This window comes from Ascidiella aspersa, chromosome 7 (genome assembly GCF_963924565.1).
Source record: "Ascidiella aspersa chromosome 7, kaAscAspe10.2, whole genome shotgun sequence".
Classification (NCBI taxonomy): Eukaryota; Metazoa; Chordata; class Ascidiacea; order Phlebobranchia; family Ascidiidae; genus Ascidiella; species Ascidiella aspersa.
In genome coordinates, this window is record NC_139453.1 from 27,168,741 (window position 1) to 27,188,308 (window position 19,568).

The following is a 19,568-nucleotide window of genomic DNA, read 5'->3' on the forward strand; positions in this document are numbered from 1 at the left end:
GTTGGGAAAGTGGTTCTAAGGTTAAAAAGCTAATTAATAAAAAAAAATGGTGAAAGTGGCTACGATGTAAAAACAACTTTGTAAAATTAGGCCTAATGGCCCCAAAAGAGGTTGTTTAAAGCGGCCGTGTGGTCAACAATCCTGTAAAAGTTAACCGCGAGTTTAAAAAAGTTGTAATAATGGCTGCGATGTAAAACAACTTCGTAAAATTAGGCCTGAAAGACCCCCAAAAGTTGGTTAAAGTGGCCATGAGTTCCAAAAGCTGTTGAAAGTGGCCAAAGGTTGTGAGGCACTGTAATAGCAAGGCTCCCCTTGGAACATCAACCTTTTTGCACGAGGCAACTGTTCACTAATGTCGTATATCCCGGGTGGTTCAAGCAACTTCTTGAGTTTATTCTCACTCTGTGCAGTTACGAAGCAAACAAAGCGCGAAGAGACGCCATTTCGAGTCGCACGTCACAATGAAACGGCGGCACGTCACAATGGAAATCTGGCGGCGTCGTCGGTCGCATCGCGCCATCAGCATTATGACGAAAGAATGCGCGCAAGACTCACACGAATAAGTGGAGAAAGTAAGAATAAGCGAAAGAGGAGACTCAAGTAACTGGATACTAGCGGAGTTGGCGAGGCGCTATCAAAACAATGAAGCAGCGCTGTCTTCGCAAATAGTGGATCTATAGCCTTTGGATGGCAAGTGCACACACTTCTACAGAGAGCTGGAGAGTGCCTACACACAGTCCTGTGTACAGCAGCAGCTCTGCGTGTGTTGAAAGAGATGCAGCGGCTCTTCCTTTTTTCACTGCGACACTCGACGGAGTTTAAAGGGACTTAGGAATGCGATTGGCACTCGGAGTTTTTGTGTGATGTGGTGGGCACTTTCTAGGCGAGAAAAAGTTTGCTTTTAGATCTTATAGCCGATTTGCTATTCCCTGAGAGTTAGACGAAAGACTCTTTTGTTGCATTTCGCAGAGAAAACCATCACTTTTTCACAGGAAACTAATCACATTTAGTAGGAATGCCGTATGTATTTTTTAAATTTCGAGTTTGGTTTGAGATCTTAGTGATTTGCGATTTTGTTAGGTGGAAGACGCTTTTGTGTTTGATGTTTGGCATTCCTCAGGAAAAACGCTGGACTTTTAACCGAAAATTAGTGCTTCTCATCATGTGGTGAGCGAAATTCGCACCTTTCTAGACGAAGAAAAGTTATAGAGTTGCTTTGAGATTTTAGAGTATTTTTAGGGGATAAGATAGAAGACATTTTTGTTCAACTTCGGGTATTTCAACAGGATAGTCATTTATTCGTCAAATGGAGGAAACCTATTTCGTTTAAAGGAGAGTAAAATTTCTAAGGGTTTGTTTTAGATTTAGATTTGATTTTCATGTTGGTTAAGATTAACGGCGTTAAAAACTGCCATCGTGGTCTCGTTAAAACAACTTATTATTTGGAAGAGTTTAGTTTATCTATTAATTTGGTATTAACGAGGAATGTTTTGCTAAAACACAGGGTATGTTAGGAGATATGACTTGCGAATCGGCTAAATCTGTGCAAACCTGTATTAGAAGCAGATAGTTGACAACAAGAGTATATCAGTATCTTTTGTAATACACCTTATTTATGCAGGGTCTTACAATATTTTCGTTATAAGAGGGCTTATGTGTTCTTTTTATTACAGTAAGCCAATCGAATAATAGTTGAGCAGAAATTTTTGCGATAAATTCTGTGGTGAACATTGAACAAGCGACATGAAGCTATGATGGGATTATTAGATCGACTAATTTCCTGGCTACAGGTGCTTAATGAAACAAACTTTTGCATTACGTATAGGAATCAGCTATGAAATTGCTGGATATTGGAATTGGATTTTTTTAACTTTTGGGAGCCAAAGAGCCACGTTAAACTTTTTGCACAAAAAAACAACTTTGTGCAGTATATTAGCAGGATACCCGTTGTGATACCATTATGATTATGGGGCGCTACGACAGCTAACGTCACTGGTGTAGGGTTTCGGGAAACTTTTCACGCAAAGGTCTTCGACGAACAGGAAATGGAATGTAGTCGGTTTGGGGTCTGGACGCTTACTTCTATAAAATGTATACCCTGTAGAGAAAAAAAAATATTCCAAATTTTTAATAACATTCCGTGTTTTAAAGGTCAAAGTTTTTTGTTAAGTTTTGTGACTGGCTAAAATAGAAGTCTTAAACTTTTTAAAATTCATGAACACATTAGACTTCAACCGCAAATCTTACCTGAAAAATAGCAATGGGGTACATATTTAATACAAATTTTATTTTTGGGAATCTTCGCGGACACAACTAAAATTACCACAGGCCACAAAACAAGCCCTCTTAACTGTTTAAATGACTTGTTCCATTTCATTTAACTGGTCCCATTCAAGTCAAGTGATATTTAAAGCATAAAAATAAAAATATTAACTATTAGAATTGGAAACATTGCCGATTATAAGCAACAACTCATTTAAAAATAAATATAACCCAAGCACCAACTCATTTAAAAAAATATAAACCATTTTTTTTCAAAAATTTGCTAAAAAAATATAACCTAATTTTTTTCAAAAATTTGTTAAAAATATATAACCAAATTTTTGAAAAACTTGTCCAAAAGTCCAATAGACTTAAGTAAAGTTATTTTGCCTCAAGGACGTAAGTCAAATCAAGTCATTTGAAAACAGTGACCTAGGTGCACTTTTGATTCATTACAACACTGCAAATAGGTAAAAATAGCAAACATTGTTACAGGGCAGAAACCAAAGTGCCGACATCTTGTTCGTTGGCTTGGACAACAGTGGCAAGTCGACCATCATTAACCAGCTCAAACCACAGAAGCATCGGTCCAGTGAGATCGTTCCCACTGTGGGATTCGGGGTGGAAAAGTTCAAAGTTCAGAACATCACCGTCACTGCTTTTGACATGTCGGGGCAGGTAATCACGATTTAAAGAACAAACTATGACTCTCTTCGGAGCATAATGGTTGGAGGTTGTAGTAAGACGCAATAAGAATATCAAAGCCCATTCAGAAGTAGGCTAGGTATCATTTTGAACGTTTTGAATAACTCTTTATTCATTTTCAACATCTGAAATGAATAAAGAGTTATTCGAAACGTGATACCTACTTCTGTATGGGCTTTGATATTCTTATTATGACTCCCTTCGTTTTTCGTTCTTACTTGTAACTAATATTTGATTGATAATTGCGAAGCCAAACAGGTCGAATATATCGACATCATCTTGATTAAGAAGTTTTGATACGATTTGTACTTCATTATCAAGCTACAGTACAGATCCGTGCATACGCTGTATCCTATGATTTTATTCTTTTTGAGGTGTTAGCAGTTATATTTTGTTTTTGTTAAAGAGGCGGTAAATTTTGAATCCGAAACACAATAGACAACATTTATTAGTAAGACCTGTAGGTAGTGCGTGTGGTAAGGCATTGGGTCATGAGTTGATTTGGGTGCGCTAAAGTCATCGTTACTAAGTGGCTTTAAGTCTGATTGTTGAAATGAATTCTTTACTGAACTACATAAATGACTTGCTGAAGTTATTTACCTTGAATTTTACGAATAGGTCAAGTTTTTTTCTCGATTTTTACACATAAAGCAGTTTTAACTCGCTACTTTAAAAAAATGATTTGACTTGGACAACATATTTGAAACATAAAGATTGTCCAAGATCGCAGCAGTGTAAACAAGTTGTTTGTAAATGATTTAAGTTCATGTTAAAACGTTTGTAAGTACCTTGATTACAAGTTAAATAATTTCTGTTGCTTGCCACAATTAGTCAAAAGCTAATTTATACAAGAATATATAAAATAAATGCAGGTAAGTCCATGTTAAGTCATATTCTTAACGATTTTAAACAAAATATCTCAACTGTATTATTATTACCGTGATAAGATTCACTTATTCTGAAGTATCCACGGTCCCAAAAAGTAAACTTTACCATTATGAAGATTACGCTCCCGCCAACAACCATTGTTCAACTGCTGTGATAACACTGTCCATAGCCAGCCGGGTGATTTTAACGTAGCCTATCATTGATAGTAATCTGTTAAATAACACGCCGTAGTGATAATGTGTACCTCGGGTTCAAATTGGAGTTTATACGCTTCTCTACTGTTGCAGTCCTTCTGTTAAACTACAGTCACTCCAAAAACAAACTTTAAGACTTTTTCAATACGAATGTGCGGAATTTCTATAAATGTTTTTGTGACTCTGCAACGACTCAAAGTAAACGGTTTGCAAATAATGGCACGCGATGCTGCAGCTCCTCTTTTATTTTTGAAACCATGTTTTTAGAATCGCTACAGAAACCTGTGGGAGCATTACTACAGCGGTTGTGACGCGATAATATTCGTGCTGGACAGCACCGACAAACTAAGAATCCCGGTTGCACGGGAGGAGCTCAAGCAGCTGCTAAGTCATAAACAGGTACGCTTATTAAAACGATTGACTTGGTAACAGGATTCTCTACTCGCTCCTTAAAGCGAGTAAAAAGCTTAAGCAGTTGTTATCATAAACATAAATCGGTAACTTTATCAAAAACTGTCCACACAAATTTATTTTAGCCTTTCAAGTCTTTTTTATCAAGTTTCAGAGCTTGGTTTAACCAGATCTTGGATTAGGTAATTTAAAAGTCGAAATAGTAGTAGGCTAACAAATTTGTTTAGTTACAAAATCAATGACAATTGGCATTACCTTCTTTATTACCTGATTTACCAAAGAAAATGATAAAGTATGCAACCGAGTTAGTCATATATCGCTGTACCAGTTACGCAAGATTTTTAACCTTGTTTAAACTATAAAGTAAGTTAAAACTCCACACTAGTTTCACGACAAAACCGTAAACGTGGCGAAACTTTTTCCAAAATATTTTCCTACAACAATGTTTTTATGTGCGCTTGCTTGCTAGGCCAACTGCTATTGTTGTGTTTTTTTTTAATTGTTGCGCGCCACGATAACATACGTTTGTTCAGTCGCATGACAGCTGTCTGATTGAAGTTAAATCAACTAAAAAACCTCCCAAAAATAGTTTTTGTAACGCAAGCTAAACAACTATAGAAAAAAACATGGCTGAGGTGAGATTCGAACTCACGACTCCTGTCAAAACAGGTGTATAATAACCCTCAGTAAATTTTAAACATCAAGCAAAACCACAAAGGTTGTAAAAAGATCAAAAACGAAAATACTAAAGAGTTACGCAAAATGGCGTCGTCAGTTCTGCTTAGATTCCACAAACACAATGAATCACCAAAAAATATATTTAAATACAACTATTAACAAGTATAAAATGCCAAAACCAGAATTACTATACTATGTTAGTATTCTGCTCTTGTTGAATAAAGTTGTTTTCGATATTTTTACAACCTTTGTGGTTTTCGCAACAACTAGAAATGCTGGAGCAGGCTTAGATCCCGATATTAACAACAACAACAAAAATATTAATAATATTATATCATGAACTAAATTTTAAACATAGTTCCTCCTTCTATTTTTAAGATCCAGCGCAAGAGCTCACTCCCTGTTCTCTTCTTCGCCAACAAGTCCGACCTCCGCGAATCTGCTTCACCAGTGAAGTGCGCCCAACTACTGGAACTCGATAGGGGCGAGTGGGTGCGAGGGGGAAGTCCCGTGGTGACCGGAACCCAGGGTCCGCCCGGACGCCCCTGGCACATCTGCGCCAGCAACGGACGCACGGGGGACGGGCTTTCTGAGGGTATTCAGTGGATCAGCGAACAAATTCAGGCCGCTAAAAACGGCAAGTCGTGACAAGAATGCAGCTTGGGTGAATTCCCTAGAATCTGGCCACATGGGTCTGAATTAAGCCCCCTGCGTAATAATGGGAGCGACTTTTACACGAGTCTGGACTTGTAACGTTTTCTTAGCCAAGTGTAGAAGTTTTGAGTATCAATCAAGTTTTAATCTATTGTAGGAACCGGTTGAGTGCACTGTTTTAATTTTTAAATGGCTTAAATTTTAACTCAAAAAGTGCAATTCGTGACCTGAAATATGGAGCAACTCACTTCTGCTTTGGTAACTTCCCCACAACATTACCCTAGGCCTTGGTAAAGCCCCTGGGTTTTAGTGGGGCACCTGTAATGCACTGCGGCATATTCACCTCGAGCGCTCTGCACGTGTGTTGATTTTTTCTGTTCTTGTGGGACTCGACTGATTGCACAAAAATGGAAGAACGAAGTTAAGCACGTGTTATTTTAATGCTGGGTCCAATTTGTGAGGGGCAGTGATTCTTTATTTGTTACTTACCCGGTTATCTTTATTGGACACTCAGTTTATTATGACTCTTTTTGAAAAATGCGACACTGGTAATAGTTTTTCTCTATAAGATAACCAGGAATGGCGAGTAGGTTAAAAACAACCCACTTTCATCAAGTCCCGAGTCCGGCTTAGACTCTACAGAACTAAATGCGGTGGATATTCAGCAATCCACTTATAGGTGTGTCATACAACTCATCCACTTCCACAAAGCATGGTTGGAAATATTTCACTATTTGCTATTAAACTGCTACAATGTACAGTTTGGCGGCCATATCAGTTTCAAAATTTGGTAATGAACATGCGCACCTCGGATTCGGGACTCGGGAAGTTTTAAATGGTCTTACTCGATCACCGAGTAGGACTTCGCAGCCCTGAAGATAACTCAAGCTTTAATTGGGTGTTTTAGAATTATTCCTACCTCTGTTATTCATAGCTTTGTTGGTGACACGGTACTTTCTAATTTATCATACTTTCTAATTTATCATCTACACTCTACAGTACGTGTTGTTTTTCAAATATATTAAACGTCTTGTTCTAAATTGTGCTTTGAGGGAATTAATTACACAAATAGTTCTGCAGTTTAGTGCTTATATCTGCAATTTTTCTTTCGTGCATTTTCTGCAGTGTGGCCATTTAACGCTATATTTCGTTCACTTTTCGGTTTTCTATTATTATTATAAAAAGGTATGGGCTATCTTTATGAAATCCCAAACCATTAACCATTTTATCGCGTTTCGCGCAATTGGGCCGGTTTTTAGCTGTATCCTATAATTGCAAGCGGTTTCGTTAGAGAACAACACGCTTTTTATGACGTTAGTTATGAACTATAACGTCGTTCCTGGAAATTTACATAGGCTACCCAATAACAAATAGTCCTGAAAAATCCGCCCCTGCTTTATGCTAAACATATAAATAAGTCCAATACAATCTAATCTTGCTTAAAGCTTGTATTTAGAATTATTGGTGGTAAAACTACTACGTCATCACAGAGCAGCGTGCTTATTTTTTGGTCTAACCAGATGGCCACCTTGGCTATATTTACTGTATTTTTGTGTCGTCTGTTAACTGGATGCATTTATGCAAGGTTTAAAGCGTATGCCATTTTATCTAAATGTGTGCGAAAGTTTCTGTTTGAACACCTCGATTTTGTTTTGCTAAATCGGAGGTTTTCTACTTCACCGTTGTTAACTTAGATATATTCTAGCTTTGCAGGCGCCCTAGGCACAATCACTGAACACTTTTATACTTGATTTTAGTTGCAAATTTGACAACGAGTTTGACTGGGCACAGCACGTTTATTTAGGTTCTTGTTTTTAATGTAAAGTTTTGACAACATGTTCGACCTAAACAACAACAAAGAAAATCCAACCTAGCTTTAGTTTTATTGAGACACCACAAATAAACAATGGCCAGTAATGTAAAAAGGTCACTTGGGCAGTTTTGTTAACAAGTCAGTCTTTTTGAATAAATAACAAATCAAGTCATAATTTGAACTTCAAGTTACGTCCTTGTCATAAAAAAGAAACATTATAAATCTATTGGAATCGTACGATTATAAACAATAACCAAACTAACAAATAAGAAAAACGCAATATAGAGCATTCTATTTCAATGAAAAATCTAAATCGTTTGGAAATTTGAAGTTCAAGTCATGTCATTTTACCAAAAATTTATTGAGGTCAAGTCAAGTAACTAATTTAATAAAAAAAATCGATAAAAAAATTATTTATTCGTTTAAATAATTCTTTATTTTTCGCCTATTTCTCGTTGAATGTGGAGTCGTTTACCATTGCACATTTGTGCACGAGTTTGTCTAACGTAGCATACTGTATTTCCTAAGGAGTGTCTAATTTTTGACATTACAATAATACGTAACATTATGGCTTGTTGCCAATAGTATGTAATGCATTAAAATGTTCATGTCTCCATTAACATAGTCCATGATCTGTTTGTTTTATTAGTAATGACAGGGAGCTGTATACAGACATGATCTAGATGGGGAACATTCATGATTACCTATGAACTCTAACCATTACTTTAACCAATTCTGTGTACTAAACATTAGTCAACATATAACAAGGTTATACTGGTAAAATTGCATTTTTTTTAAGTAAAGCTCAATATATAGTATGTACTTAACTTCCTTGAACACATACATACAAAAACGACTTTTCATTATTTATCATCCAGCTATAATCAATAAACAGACGCCCAAAAGCAGAAATTGTGCAAATCAATTAGACCAAATTTCATTATTTTTTGTGCAAGTTAGAAACATCGTGATGTATGCTTTATAATGTGGGTACGGTAATCTGCATAAAACATTGCGGAAAATTCAATAAGATACATAGTTATAGCTGTCAGCACTGTAATAGCTAGTCATACAGCAAAGCAATACTCAAAAATTGCCACCCTTAGATACAGAAAAAGCTGTAAGCTTGTTTTTCGTAAATCAGACAATGCTATGCTATCGCAAGACCGCAATATTACAAACCAAAAGCCCACAAGCTGCATTATAAAAATCAAATAAAGTAGAAACCACAAAATATAAAAAATTTTGCTTAAATACGTTACTTTTTTGTTGTTTTGGTAATTAAAAAATGGCTCTATAAATTTACAAACAAACAATCGGTATTTTTTGTTGATTTGTAATAATTGCTGGAATATTTTAGTGTTTAATGATTGTACTTGCAAGAAAGGCGTTCAGGTCTGTTATTATAGTTTTTAACCAGTTTCCCAAGCGGTTAAAATTTCGTCTCAATTAAAAAAAATTAAAAACACAAAATAGTTGTACACTTTACATTACAACGTTACCTGCATAAAACAGTGCGGTAAAATTCAATAAGATATATAGCATGTGTTAAAATGAATGTAAATAACATTGTCAAATACAACAGATGTAGGCCCCGTAATCAGTTGTAGTAGAGTAATCACAATTGTTTCTAGACCCTGGCCATAGCCTGTCCACCCGCGCCAGGTCCATCCATAGTTTCCATACGGTCTTGAGCCACGGCGCACAGAGGACACCACATGTGTATGCAACAGTCGCCGCATCCACTCCCTTCGATGCCTTTTAGAGCTCGTACTTTACCGCGAACTATTCCACCTACGAATACAAATGCATTATTTTAGACTTAACTAGGAACGTTGTGTCAATATTTAGAGCAGTGGCTATTAACCAGGGTTCGATCGAACCCTTGGGGTTCAACGCAGCTCTTTCAAGGGTTTAGCGAGAACGTCCTCTAAACATAAATGCTGTTATTTCAAGCTAAATTTGCATATCTTTTATTAGCCAAGGTTTCATGTCACGTTTAATTGGAAGTTTGGCCAATTTAACCTAAATAGATGCAAAGTTATAATTTGATTATGTCCAGTTTTAGCTGCTAAGAGGAAGAAACGATCACTGAGCGAAAATTTGGGATTCGACGAACGCTTGCAAAATAACATAGGGGGATGACAGGTTGCCAAAGGTTAAGAACCACTAATTTAGAGATTCCAAGTAAAAAAACAATTCTTTTCAGGCAAATTGTGTTATTAAATTACATTTTGGGCCAGAGGTCGGCAACCTTTACCTAATCGCGGGCCAAACCAAACTCAGCAAGTTCCCGGCGGGTCGTAATAAATTTCAACTAACAATTTTTTTATAAAAATGTGTGGCCTTTAACCACTTTAATATGATAACTCTTAATCAGGTACAGACTTAAATGTTTGACCAAATTGAAAATTAGTCTAGTTATACTACACCAGAAAGCAACGTGCGTAACGTGTAACAAAAGCGAATTAATTTGGACAAACTTTTATTTTAGAGAGTTCCATGCTACAAAAAACTTCCTACTACGCAAATATAATTGAAAGTCAAATTAGATATGCGCTGGGCGCGAAAATTTTGTGCATTTTCGTATAGTTAAAACAGTCAATCGGGCATGGCCTTGTGTACAGTATGTAAAAGAAGTCGCAGGCCGTAGGTTGCCGACTTCTGCTTTAGACTATAACAAAATTCAACTTACTTATTCTTACAGTTGGACAAACGAGAAAAAAAGAAAAATTTCGTGAATAACTTTCAGATGAACAAAAATAGGTTTCGAGTCGTTCACAAAAATAAAAAACACAAATAGTAAGCAATTGATGCGTTAACAAGACTATGGCCTTCACAGTTTACCTGCAATACATCCAAGAAACATGTAGCCGATGCAACATGTCACGAAAGAGTCTCCTACGGACTCGGCTGTCTGGCCCACTACATAGCATGGCACGAAATAGGTCAAGATGCAAACTTCCATGTTGTCAAAACAACCGAATAGATCATGTTGGAATTCCGCCATTGTTTTGGGTCTTGGTTCAGATTTGGATTAAAAACGATAAGGCAATTGAGTAGTCAACTAATCCTTAACAAAAATATGTTTTTTTGGTATTACGAGTGTTGTAAACAAGTCGTTTTGAAATGACTCAAGTCCCATTCAGTAATTCGTAAAATAACTAAAGTCTATTTGAATAAATAACAAGTCAATTCCCAGTCCAAGTCGTAGTTAGACCAAGTCAATTCAAGTCAAGCTCTTGTCATAAAAATAAAACTGTAAACTATTAAAACTGGGAAAATCGTCCGATCATGAGCAATACCTCACATAAAAGATAACATAAACGCAACATATAGCAAGTAAATTGTTTTATGTGCAAAGATTAAGATAAATAACCCATTTTTTATAAATACTTGCTTAATTAAAAACAATTCATTTTAACCCAAGTGATTTGTCCAAATGACTTAAGTCAAGTCAAAGCATTTGAAAACAGTTACTTAAGTGCACTTAAGTCAAGTCATTACAGCACTGGGTATTACTTCGATACGTTGGACGAAAGAAGTTTTTACAGGCTGTCAATCATTACAAACGTCGTAAAGCAATTTATTCGTTGCACAGCAACGCACAGCGCATTATGGTGTAAAGCAGTGCTCCGCAACCAGTGTGCCGCGTTATTTTACTTTTAAATAATAAGTCGAATTAACGCGAAAAATGTATATCTCATCAATGAAATCTTATGCAATAATCCAGGTATAGTTTTATGGACGTTCTATAATATTTAAAACGTTTTGAAAACCTATGTTACCTTCTATCAAATTAATATCAAAAAAGTTTTTTTTACTCCCTCAACTGCCTGGAGCACAAACCTACAAAAAGTGTTTTCAAATGTTACGCCAAAGTGAAAAGGGATATCAACCTCACGCTTGAAACCCGTGAAACACCAATGTAAATAGATTTTTAGCATTTTGTGACTGTATAATTAGTCTTGGCAGCTGAAGACAAATAAACTAAGCAAAAACTACAAAGCACCAAGGCCAGGTTTCATTTTTCGAATAGTTCTCTAATCAGCTATTGCAAGGTGTTACAATTTTCTGTTGCTGAGCACTGGTCTGTACGATATGTTGTGAAATTGTCTACAGCAGTGGTTCTCAAACTGGGGTCCGCGAGACAATTTTTCGGGACCGCGAAGCACCTAACAAAAATCAACACGACGCTTCTAAGGAAAAAAAAATTCAACTTACTTTTCCAAACTAAGCTGAACAAATACAATAATAATAACTATGCCGTACATAGGCCTAGTTGTGGGACAAAACAAACAAAGCGAAACCCAAGCTCGACCTATACGCGCAAAGTGACATCACGCCAACGTAATTCCAACGTGTTTGCGCTCGTCATTAAAAGCTACGATTAGTTGTTCATTCACGTGGTCGCATGCTTTGAGTTGAATTGTTCATTGTGACGTCATAGTCTTGCGTTGTAATAATAAAAATTCCTTTTTTACAGCTAGCTGCGCTGCCGCTGTGGGCTGTATCAGACTGTACGGTCACGGTTTTAAAACTGTTCGGGATTACTTCACTAAAAATACAGTGATTTTGTTACCGTTACAATAGTAAATAGCAAAAAAGCAAGTGCACCCGTCGGAGCGATTTGCACTCGCATTGGCGAGCGGGCGAGTGCTTAAGCCCAACCCTGCTAGGAGTACCTTTAAATTACAAAATTAACATGTTGCCCTTAAAATAACCTGGTATAGATTTAAGCCTATTGTCATACAATTGTATAGACGCATTTAGTTTAGACTGTTGGTACAAATTCTAATTCTTACCGAATAAGCACATTATATGGTAAATAGTTAGTTATACTTTATAAAAATAAACTACAATATAACCAAGATGAACGCTGTCCATTATAATTTAGAGTCGGTTCACATTTGGAACAGATTAAGAGCAAACCAAATATAAACTTGGTGTTGAGGATGACTTGCGTTGCCGCGTATACAACTACTTTTAGGGCGCAAACAAGAGCAAATTTCCCATTGAGTTGTAATGTGAAATAAATTGACATTTCAAATTGCCACAATTTTTTGCGTTATATTTGTTTTTCGTCTTATGGGGAGGAATGTAGCAAAAAAGGTTGGGAACCACTGGACTACAGTATTGTCGATCGACATAATTTTTTTAGGTGTGCCGCCGAGTTGTTTTAGCTCTGTTGATGTGCCGAGCACTGCTATGAAGCAGGGGCGGGCAACATACGGCCCGCGGGCCTGATGCGGCCCGCAACGGGATTTTGAGCGGCCCGCAGACAGTTTCCCGTCATGAAAATATAGCCCGCGTCCATAGTCTGCCGCAATCTCCCACTACTTGCTTACTACGTCAAATACTAGTGACTGTAAGCAGTTATCCTTTAGTTGTTTGTTTTCTTTGTGTTTTGCCATTCCTTGTTTTGAGTTAAAATTAGATTTAGAATTTACAATAAATATTACGCCCTGGATTTTGCCGAGAAACGTAAAGTTGACAAGGAGTGTCGCAAATTTAAAGGATACGATGCCCAAATACTTTTTCACTCAACTTGGCAAAAAAGCAGTGTCTTTGCTTTACAATGATAGTGTTCCCGTGTTTAAAGAATACAACAAAACACGATTTATTCCTTGTATAGGTGGAGAAATACACGATTAATGTATCGATTCAGGAATCCGTCCAGCCAAGTACTTAATTTTAAGATATCCCGCCCGTCGACTGGAGAAGTTGCCCGCCCCTGTTATAAAGTATGGCTGTCCGATGCAGGCGCGGATTCAGGATTTTTTTTTATGATGTAGGGGGCATGTAAAATATCACGTAGGTACGTTATAATGTTACGTGAGAAGTAGTTGGTCTTAAAAACACCTGTTGTTCTCGAGCCAACTTGTGTGCAAATATGTAGATGAAATGCAATTTAATAGCGATATTTAGAGCAAATTGCTTCAATAAAGTTAGCGCATTAAACTGTGTGAAGGTAAAAATCAAATTAAAGTCATCGCTCTCGTAAAAAAAATAAAGTTAAACTTTTATGCTCGGGATTTTGAATAACGTGCGAAATTATATTGCGTCAACAAAAAAATTACGGATTAGTTTTTTAGTGGTGGTTTCTCTAACCCAGTGGTTCTCAACCTATTTTCTTTCGTGGCCCATTTACGTTGCAATAAAATTCTGTGGCCCAATAAATTTTCATGAAAGAAAAAACTGTAACATAGGTTTAGAACAAAACACAGCAGAACATATTGCAAAACAGATTATTTGTTCAACCGTGCATTAGTGAGGTACTTCTGAAGCTTCTGAACAATAAATTTACATTCCTTTTTAATTTCTAACGTCATAATTCCTGTAAAATGAAATATAGTGACACTGTTCTTATGGCCCACCAGTGAGTCATGGCCCAATGGTTGACAACCGCTGCTCTAACTAGAGCAATTTATGTTTTTGTCAAGTGCTGCATACTTGGACTTTTATAAGACACAAACTTAATCCAAGTATTATGTTAAACCTGTATTTACCAAACGTATATAGCCACACAGTACAACTAAAAACGATATACATTACAAGCCGTTTGCGTTGGCGATTTATCATTAAAGCTATACCGGAGAATAATTTTGCAACGAGAATGCCACGCGAGTCGAACTATTACTGCTACCATACGGGCCGTATCCTTAACATACTTTCAATATAGGCATTTTGGCACTTCCGCCGACATCATAAACAACCCCACCAGAGAATATTTTGGGAGATATTCAGGCCATAGACTAGAGCAGCGGTTCTCAACCAGTGGGCCATGGCTCACTGATTGGCCATAAGAACATTTGAGGTGGGCCACAGACCAATAAAAGCTAGATTTAGTTTTATTTGTATCACTATATTTAATTTTACAGGAATATTGGCTTGGGGAGGAATTAAAAAGGATTGTAAATTCATTGTTTAGCAGCAAGTATCTCACTAATGCACGGTTGAATAAATAATCTGCTTTGAAATATGTTCTGCTGTGTTTTGTTCTAAACCTATGTTACAGTTTCTTCTTTCATAAAAATTTATTGGGCCACAGAACTGTTTTGCAACGTAAATGGGCCACGAAAGGAAAAGGGTTGATAACCACTGGACTAGAGTAAGGATTGTTTAACCACGCAAAATAGTCGTCCTATCGTTCTGTCATCGTGCTACAGGAAACTACTTCGTTGTCATGTTACGTGGTTCATTGCTACCTGTGTGTACTGCGCGAATTTGCCGTCATTACACCAGGATTTGAAGCCTGTCGTCAATGTACGGTCGTTAGGGCAAGGAAGTCCGTGTTGCAACGTGACAACCCCCTTTGCGAGACTTAGCCTACTGGTCGGGCGTTGTGAGGCTATATGTCTTTTCATACTGCGTTGGTGCAACGGAACCCTTTTTAGTTGGATTAAACGAGACAACGTGGAATTTAAAATGTAGTTTTTTTTTTTAAATGTACCCTATTTGAGGTCTTGTTTAATATAGTATCATATCTTTTTATCATGTATGTAAAAAGGGTTTTATTGGTCTGTGCAGTTGCCTTACTTGTTGATCAAGTTTAACTGTCATGACAACATATATTATGTATATGCCCTAAAGGCATGTCTTAGATTTAGAAGATATATGCACTGTACAGTTTGGAACTGTAAAAACGGTCAAAATAAGTTTGTTTTTTCACAAGGCGAACATAATAAAGGTTGTAATAGTCTAACAACGAACCACTCCTTTAAAATACCTAAATTTGCTTTTTTAATAAATATTGTTTTATGTAAAACCCAACAAGACCCTAATTTAACAACATTTCAAAAGGTAAATATTTAATATTAAGATCATCGTATGCTTTAGTCCAACTTTAAATGAACCTGTAATATTTAAGTCTCACAATTCCTCATGTTTACATTCTACATAAAGCAATTCATAATAATGCATAAACACGAAAACACGGCTTGGTTTCACGTTTTTTGAGACACTGCACGTTCTGTTTCTTAAGCATATAGCTTATTATCAATACTATAATTGCTATCTCCAACTGAATTTTTAGCTAAAAAACCTGACTGAAAATTACGATCCAATAAGCTCTCCACTGCATATAAACATGTACCAGGACCCTCAGCGATTGAATTTCAATGATTCTGTGCTTGGTGTATCTTGGGCGTGGTTCCTACGTCAGCACTAGCTTTGAAAACCCTGCAGCTATTGGTTGAATTTGCCGTTCGGAAGGTCTCGTTTTTCTTTTTTGCGCAAAAAGATTACGTTCTGTAGTTGGAGTAATGCCGGTTATTTTACTAATGCTGTACTCTTATTTGTGAGAAGTTTATAAACATTCAAGCAGAGTCAAGTAAATTTGTGAATACGACATAAGACAATTTGAATCAAATCGTAAAAAGGATTTCCAAGTTCAAACGTTTCAGAAAAAGATTAAAATATAAGCCTCATATTGAATTTTCCTTGTTTTATACAAATGACATGTGGCGTTCAAAATGGTGTTGTCGAAATTAAGAAGTACAATTAACCATACGAACTGAAACTTATTAAACAGATATTTTGTACCTATCTAGAATATGAATGAATGATAACTATGGCTCTAAACATATTCAAGTTATGGTACTAAATATATACACGGAAAAATGCATGTTGCACAACGGTTGTATAACTTTTAAGAAAGACGCTGCAAATGGTATCTCTACTTTCCTGTTTGAAACTGGTTTATTCGGTTTGGGAAGTTGGCCGGAAATAAAAGCGATTAAGTTTGAATCGAGTATGCCTGGTACGGCGGAAAATTTTTGGGAAAGTTTCTGTAAGGCTGTTGTACAGTAGGAAAATTCACTAAGTTGAAGTGGGTTGTCCATTGCCGATTGTATAAAACAGGGGTTGACTTTCACACGTGTTCTAGTTTTTTAACTGATTGAAATTAAATATCAACTTTTTAATAGATATTTCTGGCACGTATAAATCTCTGGTTGCATTGAAAACTGTATTTCGTGATAAAGTCATTTGTCTTGCTTTGATGGTTGTACGCAAGGAAATTTGCCAAACTAATTACAAAAAGCAACTCTGGCGACATCGCAAATGAACACAAAGCATATAAACAACTAAATTGTTTTATAATTTGCAATTAAACTTGATAACTACAGCAATACAGTTACAAGTTACACCGCTAATAGTTACCAGTTGCAACTTTAATCTTATACTTGACAGCAAAGCAACAGGTCTTTTTGATAAATAGCGTATTAACTAAACAAACTTTCGCAAGTGACGACTCATTAACTAAAACAATTAATAAAACTCCAGCCCTCCATTTGTAGCAATAACAACAAAACCCTTCACCGCCTTAAACGCCAAACCTAAATAGTCGCGTTTTGTGAGTAAATAAAATTCGCAACATATTTTCTCTATCAGCCCACATGCACAAATCTCAAAATTTATATCAAGCTGCTGTAAATTTTAAAATTTGTTTTTTGAAACCGCATTTAGAGAATGAGAGCTGTAGTTACGGGTAAGTAGGCGCATGGCTCCTATAAGGAGAGAGTCGGCTGCCTAAATCTCTTACACGTTCCTTGTAGGTATCTGACTCCTAGGAGCAGGCTCCCTTTTCCTAACTTCTTGAAAGGCCGATAACGCTTGTTCGGCTCTTGGTCACCTCGGTCGGCTCTTGGACACCTTAGTGGACACCGGTCACGTTCATAGTGACGTCATATTAGGCAATTAAAAGTAACAATGCTCGCTTAACGCTTCACCTACTCAGTTGAAATCGCAAATAAATATTCAAGGAAAAGAAAATGTATTCTTTGTTTGTTTAGGAGTAAATGCAAACACTTTTCGCTCTGGGCGCAAAAACTTATTAGGTTTCTAGGATGTCTTACCTAATTTTGATAAATTCTTTTAGCCCAAAGGCTTCGTGCTTCCCATCCCACCCTCGAAAATAAAAGTTTGAGAAGCTTATAATGGCGTTTGCGAAATGCGCGAATCTATAAGATACTTTTTATGACGTCACGTTCAGATATAGCATTATGACATCGCATTTAGACGTAAATTTCACACAAACAAAATTCCTAGATTCGCGCTTACTTGTGTTGTAGGTACTGTACAATAGTGTACATAGGCTACTGCTAATTGCACTTTTTTCGAAATTGGTAGCCTGTATTGTTTTTCAACCTCCTTCCACATGTTCAGCTTGTAGTGTATCCATCAGTTGGACGTTTGTTTTCTTGGTACCATTTTGTGAACTGGCAGAGGGATGTTCTTCCATATTAATATATGAGGATCAGTAAGCCTGTTTATATGCACCTTTTTCAGGCAGATTAGATTAAGGTTCAAGCCGGCTTGAAAAGTAATTCGTTCCAGCGTCGTAATTACATGGTGCGAAATTCAAGCCAGCTTGAGTGTACAAACTGCACTGATATGCATTATTACGTAATATTCCAGTAAACCTCTGACGCACAACCGATTTTTTGGCTTAGGCTACTCCTTGCGGTAGCAATTTATTGCTGCTTGTTCGTTTTTATTGACCTAAAATTAAAAATAACACAAGAATTACTAGAGTTAGGTTTGTCGATTAAGTATGTTTTTGACTGTATTGTGCTTCAGTTTACCTGGCACACAGGGCAAAGTGGACAAAAGAAGGTGATAAGATGTACCAAACAGTAATGAAAACTGTATTTGACGCTGGTCTAGAATCCTACACAGCGTTGAGACAATTTTTAAAGCAAAGTACAATATTTGGGTGAGAGTGGGCCAACTATTACTATTTAAACCTACCCAAACCCGCATCCTAACCCAAATAATGTTATATGTTGTGGATTCTAGACCAGCGCCCCTGTCACAAATTAGCATCTGATTCTAACGAGTGTATGTAATGTTCTTTCCTTATGCGCTAAACTCAGTGTTTTGTTTACGACTAGCCGTTCGTGTTAATTCCCCAAAAGGGCGTGATGTTTAACTGCGTTAAAGCAGGTCATTCTACATCAAGCAATTCCGGCCGTCAGCGAAACGAACAGATTAAGCGGCGAACGGATTGAAAACCACTCCTTTTGACCGATTAAGAAACGAGAGAACTTAATTCATTCCAGCGCCAAAACGAGAGAGAATGAATTAACGAATGAGATTCGAATCCGGCTTAAACGTGCATATAAACGGGCTTAGTGTTCCCTCTAAGGTGCGCAACTGCGCAATTGCGCAGCCACACCAGACAAATTGCGCAGTAAAATTTGCTTTTGCGCACTTAAATTCTAAAATAAAAACTAAAATATCTTCACTTTTTTGCCACAACTGTTTGAGCATTTCGCATTGGCCATATTTTCGTTGATGTTTTTAACTAAAACCAACATAAACAAATCAAATCTGCCTTGACGATTGTGACGTAATAAATTACTTTGTCTAATCGGTTTACAGGTACACTTTACATTATCTATGCTGTGCATGTTTTTTTATCAACGTAAAGAAAAAAAAATGAGTTTAGAACAGTGCCGAAAACAACAGTGGAGTGTTTGACAATAATTCGGAATCATGAAACCGAAATGCAATTTTTAGAAAGCAATTTTTTTGTGGGGTCAATAATGGCCTTCACAAATTGACAAAATGATCTTGATAAATGCAAATGAGCGAATAGTTTGTGATTTTTGATTGTGTGCAAAGGGCATCACCCATACTATTTAAAAAAAATAGACATTTTGTCAATTTAACCCCAAAACTCGGATATTTTGTTCGCGCGACCGTTTTGTTTCCATACCCTTGAACATATTTTACTCGATTGCAGTTGCACATACAATTTTATTGAAAATTGTTGTTTTTATGACGTCACGTTTTGTGACGCCTTTTTTTTAGATTTTAACGCCTTGCCCCAATACAAAAAACACTGATTACTCCTGCCAACGCAGCCTTAAAATAATCTTGGGCACTACAAAAATATTCTTGCGCACTAGAAAAAATATTTGCGCAGTAGAAAATTTTCTTAGAGGGAACACTGATGA

At 36.7% G+C, this 19,568-nt stretch overlaps 2 protein-coding genes across 2 annotated transcripts; one reads left to right on the forward strand and one right to left on the reverse strand.

Moving 5' to 3' along the window:
- Nucleotides 1–1,481: 1,481 nt before the first annotated feature.
- Nucleotides 1,482–7,908, forward strand: LOC146138752 (ADP-ribosylation factor-like protein 6). The gene is made up of 4 exons (XM_083393250.1): nucleotides 1,482–1,790; nucleotides 2,758–2,940; nucleotides 4,317–4,448; nucleotides 5,517–7,908. Exons 1-4 carry the CDS (start codon nucleotides 1,752–1,754, stop codon nucleotides 5,784–5,786), a joined length of 624 nt encoding a protein of 207 aa, XP_083249376.1. The 5' UTR covers nucleotides 1,482–1,751; the 3' UTR covers nucleotides 5,787–7,908.
- Nucleotides 7,909–8,458: 550 nt separating this feature from the next.
- Nucleotides 8,459–10,703, reverse strand: LOC146138753 (uncharacterized). Its single transcript, XM_083393251.1, has 2 exons — nucleotides 10,453–10,703; nucleotides 8,459–9,399 (listed from the first exon to the last, which is right to left on the reverse strand). Exons 1-2 carry the CDS (start codon nucleotides 10,613–10,615, stop codon nucleotides 9,236–9,238), a joined length of 327 nt encoding a protein of 108 aa, XP_083249377.1. The 5' UTR covers nucleotides 10,616–10,703; the 3' UTR covers nucleotides 8,459–9,235.
- Nucleotides 10,704–19,568: the final 8,865 nt, after the last annotated feature.

Excerpts from the sequence above, each read along its gene's own strand:
- LOC146138752 (XM_083393250.1), top strand. The coding sequence starts at position 1,752 with ATGATGGGATTATTAGATCGACTAATTTCCTGGCTACAG. Across the intron at positions 1,791-2,757 it reads GACTAATTTCCTGGCTACAG|GGCAGAAACCAAAGTGCCGA; the intron begins GTGCTTAATGAA and ends ACATTGTTACAG. Across the intron at positions 2,941-4,316 it reads CTTTTGACATGTCGGGGCAG|AATCGCTACAGAAACCTGTG; the intron begins GTAATCACGATT and ends CCATGTTTTTAG.
- LOC146138753 (XM_083393251.1), bottom strand. The coding sequence starts at position 10,615 with ATGGCGGAATTCCAACATGATCTATTCGGTTGTTTTGACAACATGGAA. Across the intron at positions 9,400-10,452 it reads GTTTCTTGGATGTATTGCAG|GTGGAATAGTTCGCGGTAAA; the intron begins GTAAACTGTGAA and ends TTGTATTCGTAG.